Below are 19,282 nucleotides of genomic sequence, written 5' to 3'. Positions count from 1 at the left end.
TAAAGTGTAATGAAACTGTTTCTCAGAGGGAAAGCGTGGTTTTAGGAGACTCGAGCCAAACATTAGCGGGCATCATTCTAGCTTATAATCAACAACGGATCCAAAGGATCCGGGCTAGATGAGCTGGGAAGCGACCGATCCAAATCGGGTCCAGTCATGATCTGTTCCCAACTCGCTGTGCAAGTGGACTCCGATCCGGACCCGGGTCGCGGATCCGTTACAGAGCCTGTAATGTCTTATTTATTTTGGTAAAATACGTTACTTCTTTTAGGCCATCTAAAACATCTTTATTGTTGCAATTTCTGCTATCCTCTTTGCCAGATTACTCTTAAAAAACACTTTTTCTCATGGTTCTCCCTGTTTAGTTATAAGATTTTATGTTTCAAATTACCATAAAATCACAGCAGACAAAGGGTGAAAAAACAACAACATCTAAGCAAAGAGAAAGACTGCTTAGTCAGTCCAAATCAAAAGTTCAAGAGAAATGCTAGAGTCTAAAGCAAATAATCTTCTGTGTGAAGTTAGACAGGGAGTTCACTGAGCCCAGAAGATATGGGGAACAAGTCCAGGAAGGAATCAGTATCCGGCAGAGGTGTAGTTTCACATAAACACAAAGTGCAGTCAAATGGGTTACAGATTATGTTGAATCACTGTTAATATGATTGAGGAAAGGGTCAGAGATTTCAACAAATTCAAAAGTGTCAGCCAGATGATAGCGAACCTCTTCAATACACAAACGTGCAATCCTGTCACATAGCCAAACCCTAAACAAGGGGAGAGATGGTGATTGCAGGCTCTTTTAGCTACAATCATGCTGGCTTTCTGAAGGGGACGATGTTGTTATGTTTTAAAGAAATTTAATTCAGCCCAATTGAATTCATTTTAAGTAGGGGCAATTCACAATAACACTGTGCTTAACAAAATTAGCTTCATATGTTTTTCATACCTCACTCATGAACGGGGTGGGAAAGTCCATTTTCAGCCCTCCAGTACTGAAAATCAATCCTGGTGGATGAAGAGAAACACAGAATAAGAGATGAATAAGAGAATATGAGATGCTTAATCCAGAAGAAAGTGTTGTAGTCAACTGTGTCGGGGCCAGAAAGGGGCCAGAGATGTCACCTTTTGAAAATATACATGTGTATTGCAGTTGTTGAAGAAAACTTTTCTACAATCATTCCTGTGTCCCAAGTTAAGTGTGTTTCAAATATTAATAAATATTGTTCTTTTCATAAAATGTGGTTATATTTGTTCAAATATTTAGGGTTTCTCAGAGGTTTCTCAGAGTGTGATTTTAGGAGACTCGAGCCAAACATTAGCGGGCATCATCTAGCTTATAATCAACAACGGATCCAAAGGATCCGGGCTAGATGAGTTGGGAAGCGACCGATCCAAATCGATCCAAAGGTTGCCGGTTCGAGCCCCGGCTCCGACAGTCTCGGTCGTTGTGTCTTTGGGCAAGACACTTCACCTACCACGTACTGGTGATGGCCAGAGGGGCCGATGGTGCGATATGGCAGCCTCGCTTCTGTCAGTCTGCCCCAGGGCAGCTATGGCTAACTGTAGCTTGCCTGAGTGAATGAATAGTGGAATTGTAAAGTGCTTTGAGGGTCTTGAATAGCGCTATATAAATGCAATCCATTATTATTATTTAAACCAACTGTTAAGTATTATTATTCATATTGCCGCATTCATTGACCTTGTTTATAGGTAATTTCATTGTTTAATCACGTTAAAATGTTCCTAATTTAATGTTTAAAAGCACTTGAAAATCCCATGTAAAATTAGGGCAACAAACTGTATTGTCATTACTGAAAATAGCCGTATTTTTATGAGAAAGTTATTTTCTGGTATTTTCTGGTATTATTTTGGCACCCCAGCTGCCGGAATATTACTGTTTTTTTGTTCAAAGAGTCATTTACACCAGATTAAATATGAATCCACAATCATTTTTTGGTACAACACCGGTCCAGAGACATTTTGCCATCCAGGCTTGGCTGGATCATCCCAAGGGCATGCTGGACACTTGCCCAGGGGACCATGCACTGTTGGGGGCTCATCCAAGAGATTAATGACAAAAAGATCAGAATTATCTTAAATATTAGATGTTGAAAAACTATTATCAAAACATAGAGATATAATTTTTTTCTTAACACTTACATAATTGGTAGAATACCGTAATGTGTATTCCACATGCACCTTTCTGCCCTTCACTGCTGAGGCTGATGGTCTCACTCAGAGTCAGCTTGCTAGTGGATATGATATTTCCAACATGAATGAAGCAGCCAAGACAGGAAACGGCAAAAATGGGGATGTGTAACTTTTATAAAACTGCCATTTTTATTCAATCAATTCAGGATGAAAACATTAACATTGACGTTAAAGTTGTTGAGATCTTCAGTGCAATGACATGCGAGCTAATCCAGAGGTTAGCAACTCACAATATGACCTTTAAAGCTTATTCAGATGTCCTCATATTGCACAAAAGACTTATTGGCAGACATCTCTCCAATTATCACCAGGATACAAGTTTGCATGTATCACTGGTTGACTTGGCTTCATAAGACAGTGCTGTCTTCTCCCAGCATCCACAGGCGGCTAGGAGGGTTGTAGTACACCAACCAGACGTCCTTCCACCTCCACCTCTTCAATTTGATAGCTTCAGGCTTGAGCCCACCATCTAATACTACGCATCTACAACAAAAGGGGGGATTATTTCTTTTTTACTGTAACATGAAAGTATGAAAATCATTTCCAAAAGGCTGTTAAGTAACCAGTATGCTGAAAGTTATGTCTCAGTGATAAATGTAATGATGAACAGAATCAACCATCTGAGATTTCCCTCATCCCTGGATGATTGATGCACAGGCTCTTTCATGTTCCCTTCTCAGGTTGCATCTGGATTTGTTTGACATCTGACAAAAACAAACCAGAATTATGACTCATTAGTTTTGTGATTTAGAATATTTGTAGACTTTTGAACAAGTGTGCCCTCTAGTGGGCACTTTGGCTGAAGCTGTGTATGTGATGTATAAAAGTCAGATAAACCTGTAAATACCTTTAATTATCTGATACTGATTTTCAGTCAGTTGTTAATCAATAATGTAACTAATAATCAAAATTACTTCGTATAAGAAACAGTGAGTCCAGTGTAATTCATCTTTACCATTTGCAATCTGTTCTAAGAATGAGGCCTTGATGAAAATGATTACCTTCACATCATCTATGACAAAACAACAAAGGCATCATCCCTGTGTCTCGATCTTTGAAGTAATGCATTTTCTAATTCATTAGCATACAATGTTTCTAATGCATTAAACAATTTTAACAACTGCTTCAAAAACATCTGTGTCACTGACATGTTATAACAAGGACTTTATTTTCTTTTGAAACAGTGAACAATTAACGCTGATCGTGTCTTGTTTACAGTTTAATTGGTGGATCTGTGGGTGTGTCTTTGGAACTTCAACGTGCCAGCTCAGTCTTTAAATGGTTAGTTTGTCACCTGCAAATTAATTTTGGTTTTAGGACATTTATTGTCACCTAGTTAATATTTGAAGAAACCCATAACTGCACTCTGTTTAAAAGCTGATTTCTATGTCATGTGAACTAGTCACATGAACTCCTGTTAACTTCATTTGTTGATGTTGAACTGCAGACGCACACTTTGACTCATATCGATACACTTTATTGGTATACTTTCCACTATTGTCGAGCGGTTTTACATAATATTCTTTGTACTACTGTACATGTATGTGTGTCTTTACTTGTGTAGAGTTACTTGTGGCTCCAGTTGTCCTCGTGCTCATGTTGGTTATGTCTTTTCTCCGTCTCACCTTCTCTCAAGCTTACTTCTGCACCCTGATGCTCCTCAATCAGCTCTAATGGATCTTCTGGCTCAGATTCAGCTCGAGCACTGATTGTGATACTAAAGACACTCCAATACGCATGCATAAAGCACACGTAGGCCAGGGCGGAGCTGCGGGCAGATATACGTCACGATGAGCTCAGAGGTAGGATGACCCTTTCCTTCTTTCTTTGTCCTTTGTTTCGTCTCCTATGCTGCACCATTTCTGAACCACAGTGTTACTTTACTGCTTTGTATTGAATTTAATCAAATACAATCCCAATAATTATCTAATAAAACAATAGTTCATCTTGTTAAGCTACTTAAAATACCACTAAATCATAGCTGTAGTTAAAATTACAGGACAGCTGAACTGAATTTTTATCTAAAATGTGGCGTCTTTAGTCCTGGGTCACCCACCCCCATCCCCACTCAGGCTCTTGTGTGTTTAAGTGTGTATATGAAAGGTTCACATCAGTCCTTTCCACCCTCTGCGTCTTCATTCAAAGAGTGCACACGTCCCTTGGGGCTAATGTGTTTTTTTTAATGTTTGTGTGTGTGTGTGGAGTGTATGGCCACGACATTATTCTCATCACTGACTTTCTATGGGAGGAAAAAATGATGGTCCAGCCAGCACACCCGTTCCTTCCTGTCTTTAGAAAAGAGATGGGCTGAAGGCGAACCTGCTGTGAAGCAGAGCAGCCATCAGGAGATCAACAAGACATGTAGAGAAATAAAGATACTACAGACGCATCAGCATTGTACAGCTTGCTCAATTTTCCAAACTAACTTTGTCAAAGAAAAAGGTCCAACTCACATTTTTCTCAGGACACAATATTAAAATATACATTGTACATACATTGTATGCTTCATATGAGGGTGGCTGTCGATCCCCAACTTCTCCAGTCTACATATTGATGTATCCCTGGGGAAGATACTGAACCATGACAAGGCGATTAGGTACAGACATTAAAAAAAAAAATTAGTTGAATGTGTGTGATTGGGTTAATAAGTACCATGGTTATCAATACATCTGAACAAGAAAATATATGACTGCAAATTTGAAAGGACTGCCAAGAATGTGAGACAAATGTTCATTTTGAAGGCACCTGTTCACCAGGATCGACAAAGATGTCTTTGATTAAGAGAAGAAAAGTGGAATATTTCAGCCAGTTTTGGGTTACCCACCAGCAAAATGTTGTCAAATGTAGTCAAACCACATGTAAACTTAGCAGTATATTCAACCAAAACAAGCAAAAATGTAAAACTAATCATCATGTTGCACTTGTTTTTCTTTTCTTTCGTTGTTTTTTTGTCTCTACACACTGACCATGGTGCATCGGAACAATTTGATTCTCATTGATCGAGTAGAGCTGATGGCTCTCCCCTACTTGTAAAATCTGGATTTAAGCAAGTCTGTCAGCCACAGCTAGAATTCCATATTGCTGAAGCTGATTCGTGGCTCTGACTCATTAAGAATTAGTAGGTTTGCTGATTGCAGAGCATTTGTCTCATTCCTGCGGTGAGCTCTAGACAGTCTACCTGCAGCCAGCACGAATGGAACAAAGCTGCTTGTATAATTAAGTTCTCCTGGCTGATTCGATTAGAGCAGCCATTGCATTCATTTTGCTGCAGATGTTCCTCAGCTGCTTGGAGAGACTAATGGAGGAGATGGACAGATATATGGGAAACAATTAGACGTGACATTATTGTACGGTGTGTTTGTGTACACATCTGTTCATACATTGGAAAAAAAGCATCATGTTTGTACCTAAAAGCAGAAAAAGCATTATTTTTATTTCTTTATTTCAATTTGCATTACTACATCACACACACAGCACCACATTTGTCCTCAAATGGACATCGCTTGTTTGTCTTATCCCCTCCTCCCATGTTTCAATTAGCTCCCTTGTGATTAAATTAGGGGACATTACTTAAGAAGGACATAAATAGCAGACATGATAATGGTGCATGAGCCTTAGATAAGATATGAGCTTGTGTCACATTGTGTGCAGAGGAGATAGAGAATGCATGTCCAGATTTCATCAAAGGTTTCCTCCACAGTGTGCATTTTATATTATTACTTCACTTTGTATATCGGTGTATTTGACCATCACTGAGCAGGATGATGCACAGGGGACTCCCCCCCCTAAAAATAAATAAATAAATAAAAAAAATAAAAATGTTTTTTATAATACCAGATAATAAAAAACACATTTCTTTGAGGTATCAAGCATTTTAGCTGCTTTCTAGTCTGTGTTTCAGCACCAAGACAGGGTTAAGTGATTGGGGCTTGGAGCTTTACTAAAATAAGATTTCTCCTTATTAGATAGAGTCTTAATAAATGAGCAAAGGGCTTTTGAGATTGCCTTCACAGTGCCACGGCTCCAGATGATGAGGCTAGCTTGTATTCAGTTTTTATTAACTTGTAAAAATAGTTTAAAATGTGATTTAATCACTTCAGGGTTATTTGAATTTGTCTTCAAAAGTGGGTATCCTAAAATGCAATTCACTTCCTTCTTTGCCATAACATAGTTTTAAAAATATAAAAGTCTTAAAGTGAAAATTCCTTTGGCTTGATTATTTGCTGCATTACTGTTAGAAATACTCTGCCAGATAGTGTTTGTTTAATGTTAATGTTGTAATGTTTATATTTTTACTGTACGTTATTCTTGTGGCGCCGTGGCTTTACGTGTGTTGATGCGCTTTGTTGTGAGCTGTTTTGGTGTCACAGTATTGTTGTTGGTTGCTGGAAGCTCAGTCTCTTTCAGAGCTTTAAAAAAATAAATAATAACCAATCCTCACAGCAAATGGCATTTTCCAGCAAGCAGTTTGATACCTGAACAGCTACCTTACCTCGAGTCTGCTCTTTAAATTTATGCCCGACTGCAGCACGTGAGATGTGTATCTGAATGTGCCGTCTGTAATCTCATCTCCTTGTGTCCACATTCAGGGAAAGCGGGACCTTGATTCCAAGAATTCCTGCTTGTCTCTTCAGGTTGGTCTGGGAAAATGAGCTCACTAAGAAATCAGAGAAGACAGCTGAAGCAGATAAAGTGCAGTGAAGGAAAAGTGTCTTAAGACTTTTATAAATGAAAGAAATTTCCACCGGCTGCTGTTGGTAAGACCGACATAAAGAATGTTGGGGTCTCAGTACAGTAAGTGTTACTTGGGAGAAATTTAATAACAAGTCACATCACTAGACTACAGTGAGATTTGAAAACCTCTAATTAAAAAAACAACAAAAAAAACCCCTTTTTACTCCCCCAAAAATTATTGATCCCGTTTAGGGAATTCTTTGTTTGCTGGTCTCCTTTTGAGATCTAAGTGCATATTTTAACAACATCCCTTCGTAGAAGAACAGATGAAAAGAAACAATTAAAAAAAACATTAGAATTTCACGATGAAAACAAAGACCAAACTATCAATGACGCCTGCAAAGACATCCCAGGAGACTCTAAATATATCTAGTGCTTATGAATCAACAAATCTGTTTTGGTTTGTGTCCAAATTCTCTCCAGATGACAGTCCTCTGCAGAAAACCCTCCCCCAACAATCTCCTCCTCCCGTAAAGGCCTGGATAAATGGATTGACTTTTGGACAAGTGACAGTTCCCCCCCCCCATAATTGTTAATTATCATGAGTGCTCTCTGAGGTACTTTCTATGAATGGAGATGGAACTCGCTCTCTTTCTCCACCCTCTGTTCTCTTTATGGGATTGCTCCAAGTCCTCAAGGACGTCAAGAAAGGACACTGATAATGTAGGGAGGCGGTGTGGCGGATGGGTGGGGCACCTGCGTCATTCCTGCGCTATTCCGGAGCTGGTGAATTTTATGGCATCGGACGCCATTAAGGTACACCACCCAAGTCTTATCTGCCCCGCCTGATCACGAGCAAGTCTGCCCACCCTCGGATGGCTCCTCCCTGAGTCCAGATGACAGAGAGTCCAGCACTTAAAGTAATGTAAATAACCAGAGAGGAGAGCTATTTTAAGATGCCATCTTTCACTGTGGACAAGGAGGGGAACAAAGATGCAAGCCAAGCGATTGTAATTTCAGTCACGTTTTTGGACGTTTTCTTGTTCCTCAGTCTGCCATCCAGCTAGCTGAAGGGCCTAACAAACAACAACACGTCTGGAGAAGCAAATTCATGTTCAGCCTGTCCCTGCATGAAAGAAAGTCTACATGTCAAAATAACTGACAGCGGGGGGGTCGCAAGTGGTTAGCTCGCCAGAATATAAGGAAATGATTACAATTGGCTGTAATACTCTAAAATAACAGAAGAAATAGATATCTGAGGCTTTTTCTGGTCTTTGTTCCTTCTTTTTGTAAATTATAGGTTATTTTTTTCTAATTTAGTGTGAGTGAATAATAATCCTTTTGGTTGAACCCCTGCAATATGAGTCACAGCAATCACATGCCATTAAGGTTGGAAACCACTACCATAAAACCCCCACAACAAGACCTCATCCCTGAAAGCTCACGGTTCTCTGTGCGTTTCGTTCCCGACTGAATAAAACAGAGAAAGCAGCTAAAAGAAATATATAAAGAAATATAGAAATGGACGTGCTTAATGGAAATATGACAACTTCAAATATTCAGTATTGAAGATCATTAAAAAAACAGACAAGAAAGAAGTGAAGTGACAATTTTCTCTTCTTATAAAAATTATTTTTATATATTTTTATAATTTGCTTTTTTTATTGTTTCAATTTTTTATGACATCAAAAATAAATAAACATCCTTCCTATCGTATATGAATAATTTTAACCAGCATTATTTGTCATCCTTGATTTTTTTCTCCACTCTTGTATGTACATAAAGATACACATCACAGAGAAAATAATCTGTACACTGCTGACAACAAGCAAACAACAGATCCGTCTGAACCTGCCACCACATTGTTCTGCAACTCTTTGCAAATCATGAATAAAAGCTAGAAGTACACTATTGGATATAATCCGATTTTTTTTTTCTGTTTTTTTCTTTTTTGGTAGAGGTTACATTCATATTCAAGTCTTAGTTCACTGCAGTCTCACCGGCATCAGAGCTGTGGAAACGAGAGCATCTGTTTTACCGAGCTTCATTAAGGCAGCTGATTACAAGATCATTTTAAACACTAGTTTACATACTTTAAAACAGTGTCTACACCTGACATTAAAGAGAATATTAGCTAATGCTTCAAGTCTGCTACCATCACTACTGCTTGTATATTTTCTACACGGCGTGGCACGTGATTCGTGCCTTTCTTGATTCACAGTAATTATGAGTATAGGTTCATTGATCTATAACGAACATGAGAGACGTGACTTCCTGTCTGTCTTTATGTGGAATTGTGTGAGAACTAATTTATATATGAAAACCCAGTTTAATAAAAGAGAAAATCATATCCATCATCTCCTTTTGCTGATCTGTTTCAGTTACTCTCACAGGCGGCGCTCTGTAATCATTTCCGTACAGCTGTTAAGGTGTGTGTGTGTGTGTGTTATTGCTTTCATCTGATTTGTACATTGAGTCTAAACAGTGGTTGTGCTGTCAGTCTGTGTTGTACTTCTGATTGAATATTTCACCCTCTTTTGCTCTGTGTGAACAGTAGCATCTTTCAGCAAGTGAGTGCCTTTCTTGTTATCGATGGAAAATTAATAATCAATTAAAAAGTCTCTAAACACAGTTTTCACCAAACCAGTTAATAAAAAGAATGAATATATAGTAGAAACAGCTATTGATAAATACTCTGAGTGTATGTATGTATGTAGGCGTGTTTGCTTTACTTCACAGAAAGACCGCTTCATGTCTTGACAATCAGCAAGCTGCTACACTATATATCCTGGCACGTAGCTGTTATCCAGTCAGGCGGGGTGCTGTATTTGTAGTCCCGTAAGACGATGTTTCTTTGCTGTCTTTTGATTCTCTGTCAGTTCAGTCAATTGCTCACTTTTTGTTTATTTAATTTTCTTCATTTTACTGCGTCATTCTTCCTCGTGGTGGGAGGAGTCAGGGCTGGACTCTTCCTCTTCCTCCTCTACTGTTTCTGTTGGCAACGTATCACGGCGTGTAAAGGCAGCCGCCAAGGTCACACTCAGCCGCGGTTTCATGGGCGCCATCTCCGACAGCCCGATGGCGTTGCCACGAGTCACAAGCGTAGTTTTATCCATGATCTCTCCGCTGTGCTTGGACACCACGGCATCAAGAAAGTCGTATTTGTGTGAAATCTTGCCACTCTCAAACAGGTACTTTGCCAGGTATGAGACAGCAACGTTACCCAGAAAGGAGGCCAGCATCGATACGGTCTTGAAGGGGAACTTTTGGACAACGATTTCTTCCAGTTCTCCGGTTATATGGTGCTTCCGCTGCTCAGTCATCCAGCCGGGGTAGTAAATGAAGGGAGGAAGCTGCAGGTAGGGCTCACCTCCGCCTATACGCAGCACCATACCAAACAGATATGCAGCTACTGAGCCGTAAGTGTTGGTTCCTTTGACAAAGAGCACACTGAGCAGCTGGGGGAAGATGATGACGTAAACCAGATCTGAGCTCAGGTACCAGAGGCCGTAAACCGTGCCGGTTACCAGGGCCATCAAGGTGGCAAGACCACCGAATACAAAGATAGTGATACGCATCACCCACACAATTTCACGGTCAGATGCCTAAGCAGAAAGATAGAAGCGAAAAATACACGTCAAGATGAATTTTATTTAAACTTAAAGAGAAAACTGTTAGTGCATAATTACATGTGTCCAAGGACCAGACATGCACTTACTGACTGTCTGAAGGCAAGCTGGTAGATGTTCCTTGCAAACATGGAGCTTGCTGAAAGGATGGAGGAGTCTGCAGACGACATGACGGCTGCAGAAACTGCTCCCAGGCCAAAAAAGGAGACAAATGGAGGGCAAAGGTGTTGGAGGACAATGGGTAATATCATATCTGCTTCAGTTTTGTTTTTAGGGGGAATGGCACCGTAGGATGTCTGGTTCCAGTCTGAGGACGGCAAAATAAACATTTTAAAAGACATCCGTGATGAACAGAAGTGCAAAATACACCCACTAATATCTATAAATCTATACAAGCACATTCATGCAGAGAAATTCATAATTCTGCACCAACGAAATTCAACCAAATAAACAGAGAAACATTAAAGCCATAGCTGGACATGCACAACATGTTAAATATTAAATATATTTGCACTGGAGAATCACATTTGTTCTTTTAAATTTCTTGCTTCTGCAAATAATAGATATAAATAATATATATTTTAGTACAGGACAAAACAGAGCAACATCACCTGTTCACTGAGGAATCTGAAGCCAGAAAAAAATCTGAAGATCAAACTACTAATTCGGTCCCTTGCCTTCCTCTAATGTAATATTTACACAACCAGCATGGTTATTAAACTGATTGCTGTTTCATTATGGATGAGGCGAACCAGCTGCTATTTACCAGGTTCTCTCAGATCTAAGGGCAACATGGATCCATCCAGAGCAGTCCCAAACAAACACACACACACACACACACACACACACACACACACACACACACACACACAAACAGACATAGAATGACACCTTCTTCTGGCTTTATACACAACATAGAAGTACTTCACAAAAGACATGAAAAGAATATAAGATAGCAGCATCAGGTACTTGGCATCTATGGCTAAGTACTGGGAGGCAAACCCATGGCACACTTTGGCTGAAACACACTCATTGTTGAATCCAACCTTCGTTTTTCATCTGAAGGTTCTTGTATAGATGTGACACTATTGTGAAGTATCAACACCTGCCACAGTATTCAGGACAGCACTTCCACTTTACCATGATGACAGAAGACAGAGCTGCTGACCCTCATCATACATACATATATGAATACACCATACATTATTGTCTCTAACCTGTGGAGGCCCCGATGGCCCCGATGAGAACGGAGGGCACAGCCATGACGAGGCACCCGAAAGCAGCCAGAAAGGAAAGGACCTGGGCGTACGTAGCCGAAGAGGCTGACAGGACTCTCTGGAAATACACTTGCCAAGGTATTCCTCCTAACATCTGCAGCACAGTTCAAATCAAGTGAATAGCACTCACGGTCAATATAATCTCATTTATTATAACCCCAAATCATAAATCTGTACAACAAGCAAAATCCTCTAATCAAAAAGATTTTTAACTGGGGGGGATAAGAAAGTTATTAAAAGCACAAGATGAGGTCATGATTGAAGGAGAAAAATACTTTTAATCATTTGCATTTAATTTGTGTTTGCATAAAAACATTTAAAAAAAACCAAACTGTGCTATAAAGTAAAACCACATTACAGTCAACTATTACAGCTTCACAGCAGCTGCCGGTAAGCGGAAGATTCATTTTGAGAGTCTAATACATTTTATTGCTGCAACAAGCAGTTATTACTATGGCAAATTCACTTTTAGATGATTTATCAGAGTAATCAGCTGGCAGAATTTGTCTCCAAAATAAAAGAAGAAACTAATACAAATGTAAATCAGTGGTTACTATAGTTCACCGATTTTAAATGCCTCTGATTGGCAGCATTCACTATTTTCAGCTCATTTCAGTCATTTTGGAGTATTTGATCAACAAATCGTCTCACAATTTAATTTATCCATCTAATTAGTGTCAGTATTTTTCCAGGGTAATAAAGCAGTGAGATAAAACATGAGATCAACAGCTCGTGGTTACAGTACCAAGAGGCAGAAGTTGTCAATCCAGACCCAAGTGTCCCCCTTCTGGACGCTGCCTATCCAGGGTGACTGGTACAAGTGCTTCACGGCAGTAACAGTGATGTCTGACACCGCAGGGTTGATCAAAGCAAAAGGGACACTGATCCACTGCAGACAAGAAAAACAAGTATCGATGGAAAAGAAGATGAGAAGAGAGAGACGCTGCATACAAGAAAATCCAAATAAAAGAGGGTTCTTAAAAAAATATATAGAGGTGAAGCAGTATATATTTGCATGTTTTTTGTTACACTACCATATATTAATGAGGGTGATTTAATTTTCAGATTGGCGTGAACCTACCAGACCAACAAAGATACAAAACAGCTGCACAACATCTGTGTAGGCCACAGAGTAAAGTCCTCCAACCAGGGTGTAAAAGATTGCAATAAGCGCAGAGATGACCACGGACATCTTAATGTTGATGTCCACGATGACACTCAGAGTGGCACCTGAGATCGTGAAGAGATGAACAGATTGAAAGGATGTTATGATCACTGCAGCATCATGAAGTCAAATGATGAAGCTTGACTTCACTGACCACACCGATCGCTTATCTTGTACTGATTACAACAGTAAAATTTACCGAGGGCTGATAAGATGGCGGCAGACCAGAAAATCTCGCCCATGAGAGCAGGTATGAAGAGAAGGCCTCCCATTCGTTTCCCGTACAGCTGCTGGAACGGGTCCAACATAGTGACGTAACCTCGTGAGCGCATGGGCTTAGCAAAAAAGAGACCACCTGGTACAAAGGGTGCACACATTACATATTATGTCCACAGCCCCTGGCAGAAAAAAACAACAAACAAACAAAAAAGCAAACCTAAAGAGTCCCCCTCAGACTCTTTAGCAGAATAATACTTGTAGAGGTCTGATTAGCACCCAGTAAGTAAGAGCATTAAAGTGCTGCTTTGTTTAAATGTAAATGGGTAGAAAGATATCAGATCTGTGTCCAAATTGCCCCAAATCCTTTCTCAAGCAATATAATATCTCAGAAGCAATATAAAATCAGCAATTTGCATTATTTTAAACACAAAGAAACACTCACCCAGAACTAGACTGAGTGCATATCCAAATGGGGCTTGAGCCCAAGCCAAGCCATAATCTGGAAGATACACATACTCTGCAGTGCCATTGATGTACCCTCCTCCAACCCAGGTCGCTGGAAATTTTGCACATACACGCATCAGATTAAAGCTTCCAATATGAATTATAACGAGCAAAAATCTGAACACAAACTTGGCCAAAGTGAAATACATTTACAGAACTAATTAAAACAATCAGAAAATATTAATTTAAGCTCATTCCACTTATTAAAAGAAGAAAGTGTCTTTAAAAAAGACACCAATCTCCTTTGTGTCACTTAGTTATAACAAGTTAAAACCTCACCTGTCATGGTGAATCCACCCACAAATAATCCAATATCTCTCCCTCCGACCATGATGGTTTCGCTGCGGTCGGTGCCCTCCGCCTCTCCGGAGTGCTTGTTCTTCCATGCCGCCCAGATGCCGACGAACAGGATCAGCAGATAAAAGACCGCGATAGCCACAAGCCCCTCTACATGGATGGTCATCGTCGCAGCGGTCTTCCGCTAGGAACGGGAAGGCATCAAGACCTGTGTGGAGTCAAAGTAAAAAAAAAAAAGAAGTAATTATTTGGCTTTTATTTCCGACTTTTGGACAAGAAAGTGACAGAAGCAACATGTTGAATTGTTAGGTTGGTTTGAAATAAATGTATAAAAAATAAACATCTTTCTATGCTCGATTTGATGTAATGACTACTTTAACTTTTAAAATGGTAAATTACTTTTTATTCCCTGTTGCCGATACAGAAGCAAATTTCATGTGCTTTTCTACCTTTACAAACAAAAGAAAAAAAATCGAGGTAAAGATTAACCACAAAAACCTCTTTATAAAAATATGTTTTTTGGCTATTTTGGGGTAAAATCATCTCCACATTATCGCGTAAGATGAAAATGTATTGAAAATAAATACCATGTTTTCTTGGTACGGTTTATCAAAATAACATGATACAGCCCAAGGTGCATGTTGCCTTGTTGGGGAAAAAACATAGAAACGATTCTTTAAATAAAAAATAAACCAAACAAATTGTTCAGAATTCATTTTAAAAATGGTCAGCGGTCCTATGGTAATAGACTTTGGTCTGTCCTTTTCTTTGTCTGTCTCCTGTAATGAATCATGTACGTAAAATTCAATTTACGCACAGAGCGCATGAAAAAAAATCATTACCCATTTTTGACACGTTAAAAAAAACAAGAAAGCGTCCTGTGCAAAAAGCTATTTGCTAAATGCTTCTAAAAATGTAGGAAAACTTGAAAAACATGCAGAACTTACCTGAAGTATTTTTAGAGTCATGTGCTGGGGCACTTAAGGGTAACGGAGCGCGTAACAGACTTTTTCTGAAGACCCTCGACCTTCCGCCGCACAGTGAGGAACAGTCAAATTGAACTGTTGGTGGAGGTCTCCCGGGTGACTTACTGAGGCTTATAAAAGGGGGCAGGTGCCGTTAGAGAACTGAAACCTACGTCAGAGAAACCAAACGTCCCTCTTAATGAGCACCTTGTATTGAAACGCGTCACAGTGTAATGGCTGATGTGAGTGGTGGGAGGGCGGAAGAGATTCCTTTACGCCAAAAGGAGGATGGACGGACATCGTTCACTTTTTAAAGAAGCTCAATAGCCTGACATGAATTTGAATGCGGCGTTTTTACGCACCAAATAATCAATATGTTGTGGGGGAGTTTCAAGCTTCCAGTGGCTCCTGCTCTTCCAAACTCAAGTGATTGATAGTCACTTGACTGCGCAGCCACACTTCACGGCCTTTTGTCCGACGTCCTCTCCTCGTCTCACAATCGCAAACAGCTTTGCTCCGCGCAAGTTTTGAGCGTCGAGGACGTAGAAAGCTTGTCCGAATGTCCTTGCAGGCGAAAAATTATAAAGAGACAAATATCTGTAAATAAAAAATTACTTTAAATATATATCACTCAAATTTTTAATTCCTAAAACCTTCTTGAAGACACTCTCATCTTGGACCTATTAGAACTCGTTTAAGTGTGTCTGCCACTTGCCCTTCAGGATATACTTGAGCTGTGACCACTTAATGGCTTCCTCTGCACGAGCTCGTTTAATCTGGACCTCTTGCCAAAACGGAGGCATCCAATTAGGATGGATCCTGGAGAGCAGCGGAGAGATTTAACGATACGCTCTGACTGGCGAGCACACACATACACACGCGCGCGTATAAGTACAACTGATATCTGATAGAGGGCTGTGGTTTTTACCAAGACAAAAGCTTGTTTTAACTGCTACCCATGTACAGCGCCCTCTTTGGGAAAGACAACATTCTCGTTTCAGCACCAAGGACAGTGGACAATATTCTAACCGCTCAGACTGCGTGAGAATCTGATATGTATGATTGCTACTTCCTTTTAATTATCATAAAGTTAATATTTATATCAGCTGTTATTCCATGATTTCTCTTTGAGCTCTTTTATTTCATTTGATTAAATCATACGGTCAACAAAACAGAGTTAGACATTAGTAATATGACTTTGGAACTTACCCAGTCTAAGAGTAACAAGGGAGTCTAACATGGCTTTTCAATATACGGTTAATTCTGCAAAACACAGTCAAATACGGTTTGTTTAAAGGCCAAATTACGGCGACAATATATCACAGGAGCATGTGAAAAGCTGAGTACTTGTATGATGGCTGAATTAAAAGTATGTTTTTTTTGTTGACATCTAACTTGATTCTAATCAATATTGATGCCAAAAGCTAAAACATCCGGCAGACAGCTGGAAAGCTTTCTAACGACATGTTTCACAGATGGCTGGGACACAACCCCGATACATTTTCAAGCTAAACACTGAAGCTAAGACTCTACATTTTGTTTAATGGTTGAAGTCTCATTACATACACATTCCTAATAATATTGTTACCTAAAACAGATCAGGTGTGATATATAGCATAATAAGAGCAAGCCTAATAATTGTCATGAATGAATGTTTATGTTTAAAGAAAGTAAATTGGTCAGGGCCCAAGGAGTGGAGGTTTAATGAGCAGCTGTTGCTGGCAGAGCTCAAGATGTCTGAGAGGAAAATCAAGCGCTAAGGAAGTCAAAGATTCACAGAGATGTGTAGAGAGGATTTTCCATATGAAACATCCATCAATTTCCAAAACATGAAACAATTTTTTTCTCCACAAAATGCATTCTTTGAAAGTTAGCACATAGATACAAAAGATAATAAAAAAATAAATAAACAGAGCTTCTGTGAGACACACAGCTTGTTGGGAGGATCTAAGAAGTCTGAGTTTGAATCATAGTCTGGTGAATAAGAAACTTGATCTCTCAGGGAACATCTGCTTGTTTAGAAAATATGCAGGCCTTTGGAGAATTTGAAGAGTTGACCAAACTTATAAAAATAAACAGTCAAGGTTAAAAATAAGTATTCTATCTTCCATTTCTAAGGTTTATCAGAACTTGACAAAATCCTGTCCTTAACCAGGTCTTGAAACAAGATTAATACAACCTGAGATGAACATGACATATTACATATTATTATTTATTAAGTGTGCGCGCCTCTATGCAAGCAGAGGTTTGACAGTCTGTAAAGTCGCAATAAAGTTGCACAGAAAACGATAACATCAAGTTATTCTGCTACACGTGGTTCTACAAGCTGAGTCAGTGTGTATTTAGTTGTTGACACGCTGCTTTTGCTTCATTTTTGCCAAATTAAAAAATTAGATGGTGTAAAAAGTCATGTTTTATAAGTCATCTGCAGTTGTATTTAAATAATTATATTGTGATTATTTTTAATTTTATGTGCCGATACATGAAACCTTAAAATTGAAGGTAGTGCACTTTTTTTAACCATCACTATATTTTTTTTTTTTTTTTTTTTTTTTTTTTTTTTTTTTTTTTTTTAAATGACATCAGAAACAGCAGTATGCGACATTACGTGATGGCAGAGCTTCAGTTCATCCTTTGTCATTTTTTTTTTTTTTTTTTTTTTTTTTTTTTTTTTTTTTAATAAATAGGACAGGGGGAATGAATGAGAGAGAGAGGGGGAGAGAAAGAAAGAAAACCCAAGGGGAGAAGAGACGGTGAGAAGGGGGGGGAAGAGAGACAAAAAAAAAAAAAAAAACTCCTGGGTCACCTGTATGGAGAAAAAACAAACAAACAAACAAACAAACAAACAGAGGAGACAGCAAACAACAAAGAGCAACATAATAATAGAGAAAGCAAAGCACCATCACAATAAACTAGCTAGTCATAGATATCAGTATTTACTAAGTAATAAACGATATTGTGCAGCACGCAAGATAGACAGCGCACAGTGTGCTTTGAGGCAGCAGCCAAGAAAGCTTTAGTCCGCGTCTGTGAATACCCATGTGTGCATACCTGTGTGGATCAGCATGCTTGCATTCCAAAGGTTTCTCCATGTAATGATCTGCTAGGGAGTGTGGGGGGGCCACAGCCCCGTCCTCCAGGGTGTGAAGCGGGTATGGAGGAGATCAAAACTCCAGACATCCAGAGGCCCCCAGAACACAAGAGACCATGGAAGACCAACAGAGGGGCAGCCGCGCCACTGTCCCAGTAAGAGCTGAGGAGAGTCCCAGATGAGGGCTCACTCAGCAGCCGCGGAGCAGAAGCCAGGGGGGGTTGCAGTGACGCGCCCGTGAGCTCCGCCGGCCCCCAGCTGCGCCTGAGTGACCGAGCCCTAGGCCGAGAGGCCGGGGGCACCCCACCTCCAAAGGGGCCCGAGCGAGCCCCAGGCCCCAGGCCCCGACAAGCGGCCGCCAAGGAGTGAGCCGGTGTGTACCCGGACGCCCACCCCCAGACACAGAGAACCACCAACACACCGACACCTGAGGGAGTCCGCCACCGGCAGGGGAAGTGGTGGTGGGTGGAGATAGGCCTCCAAACCTTGGAGGGCCTGAGGTGTCCCCAGAGAGGTGGCGTCTGATACCCAACCTGACATATAGACACAGACATACAGGCACACACAGACACAAACATCCATTCCCACCCTCATGCTCTCATATGCACTCACTCCACACTCAACCAACGTGGAGACAGACATAAAGAGACGCTGTACACACAATCACACTCCCCAAGCGTACCCTACAAACCGGGTCTAGGTACCCTTGCCCCTGGAGGGGGGAATTGCACCCAGACCCAGGTGGTGTTACCCTTTTCCCTGCGGTGGGGAGAGGCAGACCACCCCGACTCCGCAGCAGCAGGGAGGCCCCACACCCCAGACCGCAGTCGGACGGCCAACTCCTCCTACTAGCCCCCCCGCTCCAGCAGGCCGCAGAGAATGGGGGTGGGAGAAGACTCCAAACCTCCCTCCACCCGCTCATTGTAGTGTTGATGCATATGTGTTCTAAGGTGCAATTAAAACCCAGGAGGGCATGGAGCTACCTGCCAAGGAGCAGCAGGTAAGCGCATGGTCCTTCCTGCTAGCCCTCAATGACTAAGTGTCACTATAAAGTAGCAATTCAATGTAATGTCCTTACAGCTAACATGAACCAGTACTCAGTGTCTGTGGAGACTAAGTGGGCTGAAAGTTACACATACACCAACTCTGTGCAGTGAAAAACATCACTGGTCATAGATTATTAAGCTCCTGATGTCAACAAGCTTGTTTCAGCTTGCTGTCCTTTTCTGTAAGCTAAAGTGATCAAATGA

The 19,282-nt window shown here is 40.4% G+C and overlaps 1 protein-coding gene across 2 annotated transcripts; it reads right to left on the bottom strand.

The window, feature by feature from the left end:
• Window positions 1-8,514: 8,514 nt before the first annotated feature.
• On the bottom strand, window positions 8,515-15,930 carry slc5a7a (solute carrier family 5 member 7a). 2 transcript variants are annotated; one of them, XM_085455923.1, is made up of 9 exons: window positions 14,924-15,930; window positions 13,959-14,184; window positions 13,618-13,731; window positions 13,156-13,311; window positions 12,873-13,021; window positions 12,537-12,680; window positions 11,732-11,885; window positions 10,604-10,821; window positions 8,515-10,490 (listed from the first exon to the last, which is right to left on the bottom strand). In XM_085455923.1, the coding sequence occupies exons 2-9, from the start codon at window positions 14,140-14,142 to the stop codon at window positions 9,816-9,818; spliced, it is 1,794 nt and encodes a 597-aa protein (XP_085312049.1). In that variant the 5' UTR covers window positions 14,143-14,184; window positions 14,924-15,930; the 3' UTR covers window positions 8,515-9,815. The 2 variants fall into 2 exon arrangements, with proteins under 2 accessions (XP_085312049.1, XP_085312057.1); XM_085455931.1 differs by having other exon boundaries at window positions 13,959-15,930.
• Window positions 15,931-19,282: the final 3,352 nt, after the last annotated feature.

This window comes from Copadichromis virginalis, linkage group LG1 (genome assembly GCF_057382275.1).
Source record: "Copadichromis virginalis isolate Kocher_CV1m ecotype Utaka linkage group LG1, C_Virginalis_male_GT1.1, whole genome shotgun sequence".
NCBI classification, from domain to species: domain Eukaryota; kingdom Metazoa; phylum Chordata; class Actinopteri; order Cichliformes; family Cichlidae; genus Copadichromis; species Copadichromis virginalis.
This window is presented reverse-complemented; position numbering and strand designations above follow the sequence as displayed.